We start from the raw sequence: 13774 nt of genomic DNA on the forward strand, positions 1-13774 counted from the left end.
AAATTGAATGTAGTTCTATGTTAAAAAATATAACACTTAAATTTGACAAATTATACACCATTTTCAAAAGTAGCCAAGAAGTAGAAAATAAGTATTTTCCATCTGAAGAAGACCATGCAAAATATTTTGATTCTGAAAATGTAGCTGGTCATACCGAAAATACGATTACACCTCAAGTAAATCTTTCTTGTAGTCGTTCCGTAAATGTTAATTCACTTAATTTAAAATTTAATGGTAAGTCGTGTGTTGTTGCTTTTATACAACGCGTGGAGGAGTTATGCAAGGCTCGTGGTATATCTTTTGATCAACTTTTTAATTCAGCTGTTGATTTGTTTGAAGATAGTGGTTTGTCTTGGTTTAGAGGAATTTGTGGCACTGTTACTTCGTGGTCAGAGTTGAAAGACTTGCTACTGGAGGATTTTTTACCACCTGATTTTGATAGAAAAGTGTTGGATGAGATTCGTTCTAGGACTCAGGGAATTGATGAGGGGATTGTTGTATACCTTAGTATAATGCAAAATTATTTTTCACGATTAAGAAAGCCGCTCACTGACGTAGAAAAATTAGAAATTGTCAAAAATAACATCAGACCTTTTTATACCAACCAATTATACTTTACTGAGATTAATAGTTGGACTGATTTGAAGAAGTACTGCCGTCGTTTAGAACATGCGAAAAACCGTGCAGATGCTTTTGTTGAACCGCCGCGTATGTCGGAGAAAATGGTAGCTCCTGATCTAGCTTACAAGGGTTGCTCAAAATCTAAATCATGTGCTGCTACTTCAGTGGTTAAAAAGTTTTGTGTTAGATGTCGTACGGAGGGACATGCTTTGTCTAAGTGTAAATCTCCACCTAAGGTTGTTTGTTTTCGTTGCGGAGAAAAGGGGAAGACGATTAAGACCTGTCCCAAATGTAATTCTAACAATTCAAAAAACTTGTAAGGAAGGGCTGTCATCCTAATTTCAATGAAAAGGATTGGAAAGATTGGTGTAGTGTAGTAAAATTATTTTTCAATTCTTATCGAACTAAAGTGTCGGCAGTCCTTAATTCATTACACAATGATTCTAGCGTTAGACCTTATCTGAAAGTTAAAATTTATGACTTATTTGTTTCTGGTTTGTTGGATTCAGGTTCTGAAATTTCTATAATAGGAGGCAGTGCGGTTGATTATTTTTCTGGTTTAGGTACTTTACATCCTTCAGATGATTTGCAGATTATTGTTACGGCAAATGGTTCCAATTCAGATGTTGCCGGTTATATGTTTTTGCCCGTTACCGTTAACAATGTGACACGTATTGTTAAATTTTATGTGATACCCGAAGTATCATCTTCTTTAATATTTGGAATTAATTTTTGGAAAGTATTTAATATAGCGCCGGATGTATTAGCTTTGTTGGAGAAGGACTGTCTTGTTTCTTTTTGTGCTGCAAAGGATTTTGCTGTGTCTGCAGTTAATTGTTTACACCCGTTCGAGTCTTTGTCTGAAGAGCAGAAGAATGAGGCTAATATGGTTTATAAATTGTTTGAAGATATTTCGTCGGAGAAGAAGGGTTTAGGTAGAATACATCTTATAACTCATAAGATTGATACAGGAGACGCTGCGCCCATCAAGCAACGATATTATATGATGTCACAAGAGAAGCTTGCCGAGTTGAATCGTCAATTAGATGAGATGCTAGCTATGGATGTGGTAGAAAGGAGTAACAGTCCGTGGAATAATCCAATTACAATGGCTCCTAAATCTGATGGAACATTACGCTTTTGTTTAGACAGTAGAAAGTTGAACGCAGTTTCTAAGCATGATGCATATCCTCTTCCTTATATAACATATATTTTAGATAATTTACGCGATTCTCGTTATCTTTCGTCTATTGATTTAAAATCGAGTTTCTGGCAGATTCCTCTAGATTTAGCCTCAAAAGAAAAAACGGCTTTTACTGTCCCGAATCGTGGATTGTTTCAATTTAAAGTTATGTGTTTTGGTTTAACTTCTGCTCCTGCTACTCAGCAAAGATTAATGGATCGTTTGTTTGGTCCAGAATTTCATGGTAAACTTTTCATTTATTTAGATGATATTATTGTTATTAGTCGGACGTTTGAGGAACACATCAGTCTTTTAAAAAAGGTTATTGATCGTTTAAAATCAGGTAATTTAACCATAAATTTAAACAAGTGTTGTTTCTTTCGTAAGAAATTAAAGTATTTAGGTTATGTTGTTGACGAACAAGGTTTAAGAACTGATCCCGACAAGATTAAGTCAATTATAGATTTTCCAACTCCTACTTGTCGTAAAGATGTTAAGAGATTTCTGGGAACAGCTTCGTATTATAGACGGTTTATAAGAAATTTTAGCAATATTGCAGGTCCACTTAATGCTTTAACATCCACTCGTAAGGATGCATTACCTTTTTCTTGGTCACCTAAAGCTGAAGAGTCATTTAATGCGTTAAAAAATGCTTTAACAACTGCACCTGTTTTAGCTTGTCCTAATTTTTCTCAACCTTTTATCGTTCATACGGATGCTTCTGAATTTGGTATAGGTGGCATGTTAACTCAAAATATTGACGGCGAAGAACATCCAATTGCATATTGTAGTCGGTCTTTGAATAGTCAAGAGCGAAATTATTCAGCTACTGAACGTGAAGCTTTGGCAGTCGTTCATGTTGTGGAACATTTTAGACCTTATTTGGAAGGCAGTAAACCTTTTAAAATTATTACGGATCATGCTAGTTCAAAATGGTTTTTAAATTTGAAGAATCCTACTGGTCGTTTGGAGCGTTGGGGATGTCGTTTATCTCCATATAATTTTTCGATTGAGCACCGTCGTGGTTCTGAAAATATTGTACCAGATGCTTTATCACGTTCTGTTCCTGTTTCTAGTGTTATTTCTGGTTCCACGAATGATTCTTGGTATAATAATATTTTTATTCGTTGTAAGGAGCGTCCTCAGACTTGTCCAAATTTTCAAATTAATAATAATAAACTTTATCGTTACACTAAGGGTAAAACTTCTCTTAGTAGTGATTTTAATTGGAAGGAGGTAGTACCGAAAGAATTAAGAGAAGATGTCATTCGTTCTAACCATGATTCGACTTTAGCTGCTCATCCTGGCATAGAAAAAACTTATAAAAAAGTTAAACTTCGTTTTTATTGGCCTGGTATGTATCAGGACGTATCCGATTATGTGTCACGTTGTAGTACTTGTAAAGCTTATAAATATTCCAATCAAGCTACTCCGGGTTTGCTTGGTAGCCCTAAGGTTTGTTGTCGTCCTTTTCAGTGTATCAGCATGGATTTAGTTGGTCCACTGCCTATGTCTCGACAACAAAATACTTTTCTATTTGTTGTGGTCTGTTGTTTTACTAAATATTGTTTACTTTTCCCCTTGAGGCGAGCTTCGGGCAAAGTTATAGCACAAAGGCTTGAAGATCATGTTTTCCTGGTTCATGGTATTCCCCAAACAGTTATTGCTGATAATGGTTCGCAGTTTGTAGGTAATGAATTACAATCGTTACTTAATAAATATAATATTCCGCAAATTCATTTAGGTCCTGTGTATTGTCCACAGTACAATACTGTTGAGCGTTATAACCGTACAGTTATGACTGCTGTTTCTTCTTTGGTGGGTTCTGATCATCGTACATGGGATGTCAATATACCGAAAATTCAATTTTCGATTAATACTTCAGTGAACGATGTTACTTCGTTTACTCCATTTATGTTAGTTCACGGTCGTGAAGCTATCGTTGATGGTCAAGTTTATTCCGATTTTTCTGAACTAGACAGTTTGACGTTTGGTTCGCGTAACGATTATGTTGATAAGTTGTGTAGTTTGAAAGATGTTTTTGCTAATGTTAAAAATGAGTTGAAGAAAGCTCATGATAAAAACGTTAAATATTATAATAAGCGTCGTAGGGATATTAGTTTTAAGGTTGGTGATTTTGTTTGGAAACGAACATACAAACAAAGTTCAGCTCCGAAATATTTTTCCGCTAAGCTAGCTCCTAAGTATGAACGATGTAAAGTTATTCGTAAATTATCTCCTTTAGTGTATGAGCTAGAAGATGATAAGGGAAAGTACCTTGGGAAGTGGCATATAAAAGATTTTAAGTGTGCTGATATAGTTGATTAGTTGTTTCGTTTTTATTATTTTGAGTAGTTGATTTATAAGAATAGTCCGGGCCGCAGAGTTTATTCGGAGTGTAACATCTGCCCTGACGTTTGGCTTCTTTAGAATGGTTTGAATTGTCTTTAGGTTTCGTTAGTGTAAAATAGTCCGGGCTGCTGAGTTTATTCGGAGTGTAACATCTGCCCTGACGTTTGGCTTCTTTAGAATGGTTTGAATTGTCTTTAGGTTTAGTTACTATAAAATAAATCCGGGTTGTAAAGATTTTAGCGTGTAAGATTTGCCCTGATGAATGGTTTCTTTGGTATAGTTTGAATTGTGTTTAGGTTTTATTACTTTGAATATAGTGCAGTAAGTTTTTCTTTGTTTAGTTAGGTTATTCTGAATTAAGTGATTATGGTTCACTAGCAGTGAGTTATGGAACCATCAGTAGAACTGTTAGATTTATAAGTAAATTGCTGTAGTGTAGAAGACTAGCATATTTTAATTTGTTTTTTTTTAATTTAGGTTGTATGTGTCTGTAGTGTAAGTTTTGCTATTTAACTGTTTACATGTATAGACTTGTTCACAGTTTCAAAGTGACATCATTGGTGTTTTGCTTAAGACTGCAAACATGATTGTTGTTTTCAGTTCTTATGCGTATTCTTGTACTTAGGCTAAGTTGAATTCACTTTGTTACGCAGTCCGTTAGCGAAGTTCGAATTTATACTTGTTTCAGTTGGTTGATGTTAAGGAATTATTAATTCCATGTTGATGTTCCTAGATGTTGTGGTTTGTTTTTTCCTTTTTTCAGTTTACTCTGTGGTGATGATGCGGATGAGGGCATCCGACGAATTCCCTGCGTGAATTCTTTAACAGGGGAAGGGGGTACTGTAACCCTAAAAAATTTTTTATTTCTATAATTTATTTCTACTAAAATTATAGTATTTATTTTTATAAACATTTATCGGTTTTATAACAAAACTTCGTTTTTTGAACCGTAACCGTCGTTGTCTTTATTATCTGTCAATTTCGTGGAACGGCAACACTGCGTTTTCTGCGTCGTCATTCTATCGTTGTGCAGGCGCCGGTCGCATACCGACACTTGTGTATTTTAAAACGATATATTCTTTTTTACTCGTGAGTATATTCAGCGAATATTCTGGAATATTGGAATATAATATGTTGTTTCTACATTTCGTATATTGGTTTTGCATTCGTTTCAGATTATACACGAATTATATACTTACGTAAACGGAGGGTTACATACGTCGTCAAGCTATTATATTATATATATTTAAGAGGTTTAGGCTACTAAACCGTAAGTAAAACAATTTATATTTGCTTAATCGAGGCACATTAGTGGTTTCTAGAATGATATTTAATCATATTTTTCGTTAAATTCCAGTCGTCGTATAATACCGGCCACGTGCATTATTTGACAGGCGTTGCCGAATATTTATTTAATTAAACACTCCTGAGGTGAGTTCATGCATTAATAACCTTTGTTAATCAATATCCTACATGGCTCAGTAATTATTTCTATTAATTTCTTCATATTTTACTCAAAAACTGAACATAGACCTTGTCCATGTATTGGATGACCTAAGTCGAATCGTATACTGATTTAAATCGTTTAGAGGCACTATTTCGTTAAAATAAATATAGTTCTTGTTTTTCCGTTTTGTGTTATTGCAAATTAAGCAATAATTTTTACATTTTTGACACTTTAAATATCCAATTCAATAGCTTCAATCTTATGAGTTATTGTTGAATTTTAATAACTCTTTATTGCTTGTACCTGTGTCTAAGGCATTCTTAGGACCTTCTTAGTGCTTATGCAAGATAGGTAATAAGTTGTTTTGTTCACAGGGAGTGTTTTTTTTATATGTATTTAAATACATATATAATTTTAAATAAAGTATATTCTGAAGTACTACGGTGTTGCTGGACGGACTCAGCTGAGAATTGTTGCTGAGTTCGAGCATCTGCTTCGTCGGAGGAATTGCTGCATGTCCAGTGCTGCTGCTTCTGCTGCTGCCGCTATTTTGGTTGCACGGCTTTTATTGATGCATTCCATTCGTGGGTTTGAGCTTGCTTTATCCGTTCTTATTTCAAAGATGCCAACTCATTAATATTAGCTTTAAATTGTTGATGTTCATGACCAGATACCGTCAACGACCTCACCCCCTGATGATTATTTTTTATGTAAATTAAAATCATTTTGTTTATTAGATTATTTTATAAAATATTTTTTTTTTTCTCAATTAAATTTGCTTAACCAACAAAAGTTTTTTTTTTTGTCCCCGCGACAATTTAACCAACAAAAGTTTTTTTTTGTCCCCGCGACAATTCCCAGTCCAGTCATGTAAATTATAATTAGTTTTCTATATTGTCTTGGGTCTGAGTGTTTGTGGTACCGTCGTTACTTCTGATTTTCCATAAGGGCTTTAGCTACATCGGGATCAGAGTAATGTACGTGATGTTGTCTCATATTTATTTATTTAAAAAATATATATAAAAAACATAATCCAGCATATTAATACAGAAACAAATTTAATAAGGCCTCTATGAAAACTAATAATTTGATTACCCGTACAACAAACAAATGAGAAATAACCCGACCAAATTCAGAGGTATATTGCACCGCACGAAATAAAGTTAGACAACATACGTCACAATAACTTAGGGTATGAGATGACAGGGCACAATCTAGCGTGCACTAACATCGGAGTAAGTTAGTGTTGTTACTATAAACACGGTGAGCGTTGACTTGCCCCGCACCCCGCGCAATTTCCTGTGGCGCCCGACAGCTTACAGTCTTCCTGTGAGATGTGTGGTACAATAACATAAGTGACAGCGGAAAGAAAAATTATAACTAAAGTAAAAGTATATTACAATATATGATTTCCATATTGCATTCTTTAACCTTGTAACATGTTTCACTAGACTTGTTAGTGATATTTTAAGTAGTAATTTTTGAATATATTACGAAAATATATTAGAGCTTTAAACAAAGAGTTCAAATAGCAAAACTATATCCTTAATAGAATAATTTTCGTTGAATTTGAGCAAATGTTTGTCAAAGTCAATACCTTTCTTTCCATTAGAGAAGTACGCTTGGAGCTTATTCCACCATGCTGCTCCAATGCAGTAAATCAGTAATCAGTAGATACACATACGTCACAATTCAATCCAATTTACATTTTTTCATCACCGACAAGCACGATATTAATTATAAAGGAAAAGTAACCATTTCAAAAGTCAGTGCCAGTTGGCCAACACTGTGTCGTTTGAAGGAGGTTGAGAAGATCATATATTATGTATCTATTTATGTAACTAGCAGCTTATCACTTGTTCCACAAACATGGTTAGCCATTTGCAGAGCTGGTCGCACCGCAATTTGGCCCATTGAATTTGGTCGCCCTTACAACGTTACGTTTGCTTTGTACACTAATGCATCGTAAGCTGTTTACGTCTTGCCATTTATTTAACGCTGCACAATTCAAAGAGGTTATATAACATCAGTTTTATTGGTTTGGAAAATCATTATTCGATTTTTGAAAAATTTGAATTTCATACTTGCATTTGTGTGTGTGTGTGTGTGTGAGTGTTAATACGTTAAAGGTTCATAAGCTTGTTGAATAATTATAAAATATCTTATATGAGATTTATGTATTTCCTAACGTTGCCAGCCTTGTTGATTTAGTTACTAGCGGTTAACATTTGCTTACAACTTACGTTGGATGTCGGGCGCATGTGATGATTATGGTGTTGTGTATGGTTGGGCATAGTTGGGTGAAATGTTTCCAATATTTCTGGATGATTTTTTTATAAGAGATGAAATTTAGTTTAATAAGCCTATTAAACTTATTTCGCTAAATATGTAAATAGCAATATTTAGTATGGGTGTGTTCGGGTTTGAAGAGTTGGTGAGCTAGTAAAACCACTTGGTAGTGTATTGGTATAGCGAATGTTTAATATTTTTTGCAGCGTTAATAGGTATGGGATCACTTACCATCAGATGGCCCATTTTTCTGGCCTAACTATAAAAAATAAACAATTTAATGGATTTATGAAATTCATATTATCTTAGGAAGCATCAACGTAAGAAATCTTTTATCAGACTTTTATATGAATATTTGTAAATTCTTAGTCAAATTTTCGAATACCTTCGATACTTTTTCACTGGCCAAACTTACTTATATTATCCAATATAATCTTAAAGTCATTTTAAACTAAATTGCTCTAACATTAATCTACATTCCCATTGAATTCATACATTAATTTATTCAAAATTGATGCACGAAACTGATATGAACTTCGCTTAGTCGAAATAGGACAAAATATTAATACACAAAATATTTGAACAACAATAAAATGATCAAAATTATCGGCACATTTCGACTTTGACATTTGGCATTTGTAAACTATGACAGACAACGAAATGTCCTCTAATATGTTTAAATACAATTTGCACATAAAAAAAAAGTATAAAGTAAAGTAACAGCCTATAAATTAGCCACTGCTGGGCTAAGGCCACCCATTCCATTAAGGAGAGGGTTTGGAACATATTCCACCACGCTGTTCCAATGCGAATTGGTAGAATGCACATGTGGCAGAAGTTCGATGAAACACTAGCATGTTTCCTCACGATGTTTTCCTTCACCGCCGAGCATAAGATGAATTAAAAACACAATTTAAGCACATATATAATAGTGGTGCTTGTCTGGGTTTGAACCCGAAATCGTCGGGTAAGATGCACGCGTTCTAACCACTGGGCCATCTCAGCGCTCAAAAAATATAATAAATGAAAATTATTTTTATTAATTAACATGACTTTTTATTTTTATATGTTGAACAAAGAGTAACTTCTGATTTTCTTGCTGGTTCTTCTCGATGGAATCTACATTCCGAATCGGTGGTAGCTTCACTTTATATAGTTGTTTAATGACGATTCAAAAGTGCTTGTAAAAGCTTACTTTTTTTAAATGCACTGCAGTAACATCTCTTCTATACCTTATTGAAGTCTTAACATATTTTTCGAACTCCACAAACTAGCTAGTACTCAAAATGTTGCGTTCATGTCCTTAATAAAGATTTATGAGTAACTCGGACCAATGTAATTGGGATCCCATTGGGTGGGTAATTAATAAGTCATCGAGCACGTTGGGGGAGAACTGTCGCATGTACCACGTAACATAATTTGCGTGAGATACGCCCGCGCTCAAATATTCAGACCTCTGGCATGTGTCGGAGGGGACTCACGTCGTTTCATGTCGTAAAATCACGAAGCGTTTGGCCTAAATAAAAAAAAACCCTTTTTTTAATTTTATTTTTATAACTTAGGTCTCGTTTGATGGTTTAGTACTCGTTTGAATTTTACAGTACTAGTTATTATACTAAGCTTTATTAATAATAAATTAGTATTTTTTTTAATACTTAAGTATTTTGTTAAGATAATGCAATACATATGTTCGTAAAGTAAGATAAAAAAAATAAATGAAAAAATTGTTTTTTTGTAGACCCTCCAGTGGCCACCAGCTGGTCTATTCGCTCAAAAAAGCGCACTCCTCCACCTCCAATTATTAATTGTATTAGTGTGAGTGACAATGACTCTTGCTTAAAATATGTCTTAGTGTGTGTGATAATGTAAGAATAAAGGTACCAAAAAAATACACATTGAATTATATTTGTGATCGTACGTCGATATTATAACTAGCGAACTTGAATAAATAGATTTATCTGAAAATATTTGTGCATTTAATTAAAATCGATGAAACTTTAATTAGGTAAGCCATTACATTTATAATTTAAAAAAGAATTTTGATCAATTTATATATCAACGTATATAATCAGAAGGTCGACTTTCAAATAACGTGTCGTTGTGTTTACAACGTTATTCCTTAATGCATACAATTAGAAAAGCATTTAATACCGTTGCGATTTCGATCGTTATTTCACTCCGTATATTTCTCTCACGGCATATTTCAGTAGTTATTTACTACTAGCCACGCCGAGCTATGCAGATTACAAGTTTGTGTAACATTTACCTGGGGACATTCTCAAGACGTTACTACCTAATTTGTGGAGTATACTGGTTATACGGGTTAGCCTTCGCTGGCTCGGTCTAGCCTACTTATTCATGAACTAAAATTATGTTTTGTTAGTGTAAAGTTGACAGAATAATATGAAATTGTTTTAACGTTGAAAGGTTATACTAGTTTTAGTTTATCTTCGTTGAAGTTTTTATTTATAATAATTAATATGGTAATACTATTTGTATGTAAGTTTATGACTGCACCGCCTACGCCGATGGTTTTGGATTCTCCCTTTGACTGGGTTGTCTGGAAGAGATGGCTAATAAATAAAATTTTAACAAAAAGAAAAACCGACTTCAAACAAAACACTATTTTAAAACAAATGAATATGCACGAAAAAGTAATAAAAATAATTGCGTATTCAACATATTTTTTAGAGTCTTCCTAAGTTAAATGAAATGAAAAATATTAGACTACTTAAAAGTCGATTAACGATTATATCATGTAGTTATAGTTATTGCTATATTTGGAGCCGGTGTCAGCCACGGTGCCCTTGTCCCAACAATCAAAAGAAAGAAGCGATACGAGCCCCTTGATTGATCCAGTATATTATTGTGTAAAAGGTAATTTGTAAAAAACATATTTGTTAAAGTATTCTCGTATTGTTTTTTGATAGATATACTGTTGAGTTTTATTGGCTGACACCGACTCCAAATATAACAATAATTATAACTACATGATATAATCGTTAATCGACTTTTAAGTAGTCTAATATTTTTCATTTCATTTAACTTAGGAAGACTCTAAAAAATATGTTGAATACGCAATTATTTTTATTACTTTTTCGTGCATATTCATTTGTTTTAAAATAGTGTTTTGTTTGAAGTCGGTTTTTCTTTTTGTTAAAATTTTATTTATTTTTTGATTTTAAGTGAAGCTGATGTTGACTAACTAATTTTTTTTTAATATGGATTGATTAAGCATTCCGTTTATATGAGTAAGAAACTACTTCCAGGACAATTTCAAAGGAAACTTGCGAATAAAGCGAAAATAGACTTTCGAAAATGCGGATTTAATACGCCACGCGGCGTAAACTACAAGGATCCCTCGAAAGAGCTGTAATCGAACTCAGCAAAAAAACTTTGAAAAAGACCAACTATATTTCGGACATCATATGACATCACATCACATACACAACATTTGATTAAAGATAGTAAGAAATTCTGCCCCATATCGCACCCTAACTGCGAGCCGTATAGGAGTTCCATCACTACATAGTATAAAACAAAGTCGCTTTCTCTGTCCCTATATCTTTAAATCTACGCAACGGATTTTGATGCGGTTTTTTTTTAAAAGATAGTGTGATTCAAGGGGAAGGTTTGTGTATACAATACATGAACAATATAGTAAAGAAACACTGATAATTTTAGAAGTTTGCGATGTGATGTCGTATATAAACAAATTCTGTAGTATATTTAGTATCAGTATTGCACCCGTGCGAAGCCGGGGTGGGTAGCTAGTTGATTATAATATTCGACTATGATAATTACATAAACATAACCACATTACGGAAGGTGACTCAAATATCCAAATAACCTATAAATAAAAGATTCCTAGTATCGCTAACGTGCTCCTCAGAATTGTTCCGTTCCCTTCCGTTCCGTTACTTTGTCATGGATCCTGTGCTCAGAACCTTACCAAACTTTCATCAAATTACCCTTGAAGTATATATTTTATAATAAAAAAAGAATTATCAAAATTGGTTAACGTGATTTTCAGTTATTCACCTATTTGTCGCGCATATACATAATGCAAATTTAAGACTTATGTCGTTTTCACATGGATACCATCATCGGAAAAAAAATAAAAAAAATGGGACCCCACGGGAAGCACTACCTTTCAAACAAAACAAAAATTATCAAAATCGGTCCACCCAGTGAAAAGTTATGAGGTAACAAACATAAAAAAAAAAAAAAAAAAAAAATACAGACGAATTGATAACCTCCTCCTTTTGGAAGTCGGTTGAAAAGCCACAAGTCCGCCCCTTGTACAACACTTTTAATGTACTTCTTTTGTTTTGTTTTTTTTTTTTTTTTAGTTCTTTTTTTTTGTATTTTATTTTATATTTTTTTGTTTTTGTTTGTGGTGTGCAATAAAGAATTATAAATGAAAAAATACTTATTTCGAACTTTGGGTATTGATATTTATAAGGAAAAAATCGTAAGGAGCTTGTAATAAACATTCATCACAGTCATTTTTCAGTTCATGTACAAACTATGTAACTGATGGATCGCTTGTAAATTTCTTCCAACGTGGTTTTTTCTACTTTCAAATATTTAGTAATCAGTTGGAGCCAAGGCTCAATGATACGGTACATTTATAATATTGACTCCCACGTGGCAGCTAGCGCGGCACAGCTCTTTTGGACAAGTGTATTGTCAAACAAAAGCACACATGTCATTAATATTTCTTTAATGATTTGCTTTAACTATTCAACAAATAAATAAAACATTCTACAATTACGGAAATGACGATAGTTTTATAATAATGAACGTAATTCCTTCGAAAATGTTTTGGCCGCCCGTTATCACTTACCTAGTATGTATATAACCCGCATTGGAGCAGCGAGGTCAAATAATCTCCAAAACTTAAACGTTAAAGAGATAAACTTACTAATGCACTTTGCTTCAAATTTAAACAATTAATAATTTACAATATTTTTCAACATATTTAATTTTATTCTAGTTCCATTTATTCAATCGTAACTAAGTTAATTATTTATATTTGATATCGTTTTTTTAAATGAACGGTACTTTAAAAACATTTCAAATTTATCATCCTATCATTTCAGAATGTACGTCAATTAATAAACTCACATTCATCAGTGCAAATGAAAATATATTCGGAGTACGTAATATTAATAATAATATATATTTTTCCTAGTTTCTAGAATTCAAAATAAATGAAAATTAATAAATCATATTTTTAAATTATTTACGCTTTATAACCTCATTTGTATGATCGTTATTTTAAAAGACCAAATTAAATGTGAACATGCCAAAAGTTGGAGATATTGATACAATCGCATTCAATCGTATCGGCAAGGACTAGAGGCTTTCTGATAATATGTTCTCACGTAGACGAATCTTAAATGTACTTTTAGAAGTAATTTTTCCAACATATTTGGGTACTGTGTTCTATAATCGGACAAATTGAATGGAATAAGAGAAGAAATCAGAAGCATGAGTAGCAGAAAGAAGCTAAGAAATCCTGATGTTGCTGACGATTGTGATTATAATACAGAAGAAAGAGAGAGGAACAAAGATTGTCATAAATATCTTTAGTCTAAATAGGCACTTGCAGAGTCTAGTGGACAACAAATGTCATAAAATGACTGGTGAAGTTGAAAGTTAAAGGCAAAAGGGCACCTTATGCCCTAGAAGAAGACATCCAGTAGTCACATATACGTAAAATTGATGTTCCATATTGTGATCATTAAAGCATTTTCATTTCCTTTCCTATTAACGTATTTTTTATATCGTTTTTGTTTTAAAATTTGTTGTAAAAAGAAAAACATATACTTTAAAACACGAACGATCTATCTTAATTAAACCATCTTATTAATGAC

At 33.1% G+C, this 13774-nt stretch overlaps 1 protein-coding gene across 1 annotated transcript in view; it reads right to left on the minus strand.

Annotated features, from left to right (window-relative positions):
* Positions 1 to 2759: 2759 nt before the first annotated feature.
* LOC124538562 overlaps positions 2760 to 13774 on the minus strand; it is a 35335-nt gene continuing 24320 nt past the window's right edge. The window contains exon 2 of the mRNA XM_047115652.1: positions 2760 to 2831. Within this exon, the coding sequence (XP_046971608.1) occupies positions 2760 to 2831 (72 nt within the window). The remainder of the gene's footprint in view (positions 2832 to 13774) is intronic.

This window comes from Vanessa cardui, chromosome 20, assembly GCF_905220365.1.
Source record: "Vanessa cardui chromosome 20, ilVanCard2.1, whole genome shotgun sequence".
Lineage (NCBI taxonomy): Eukaryota > Metazoa > Arthropoda > Insecta > Lepidoptera > Nymphalidae > Vanessa > Vanessa cardui.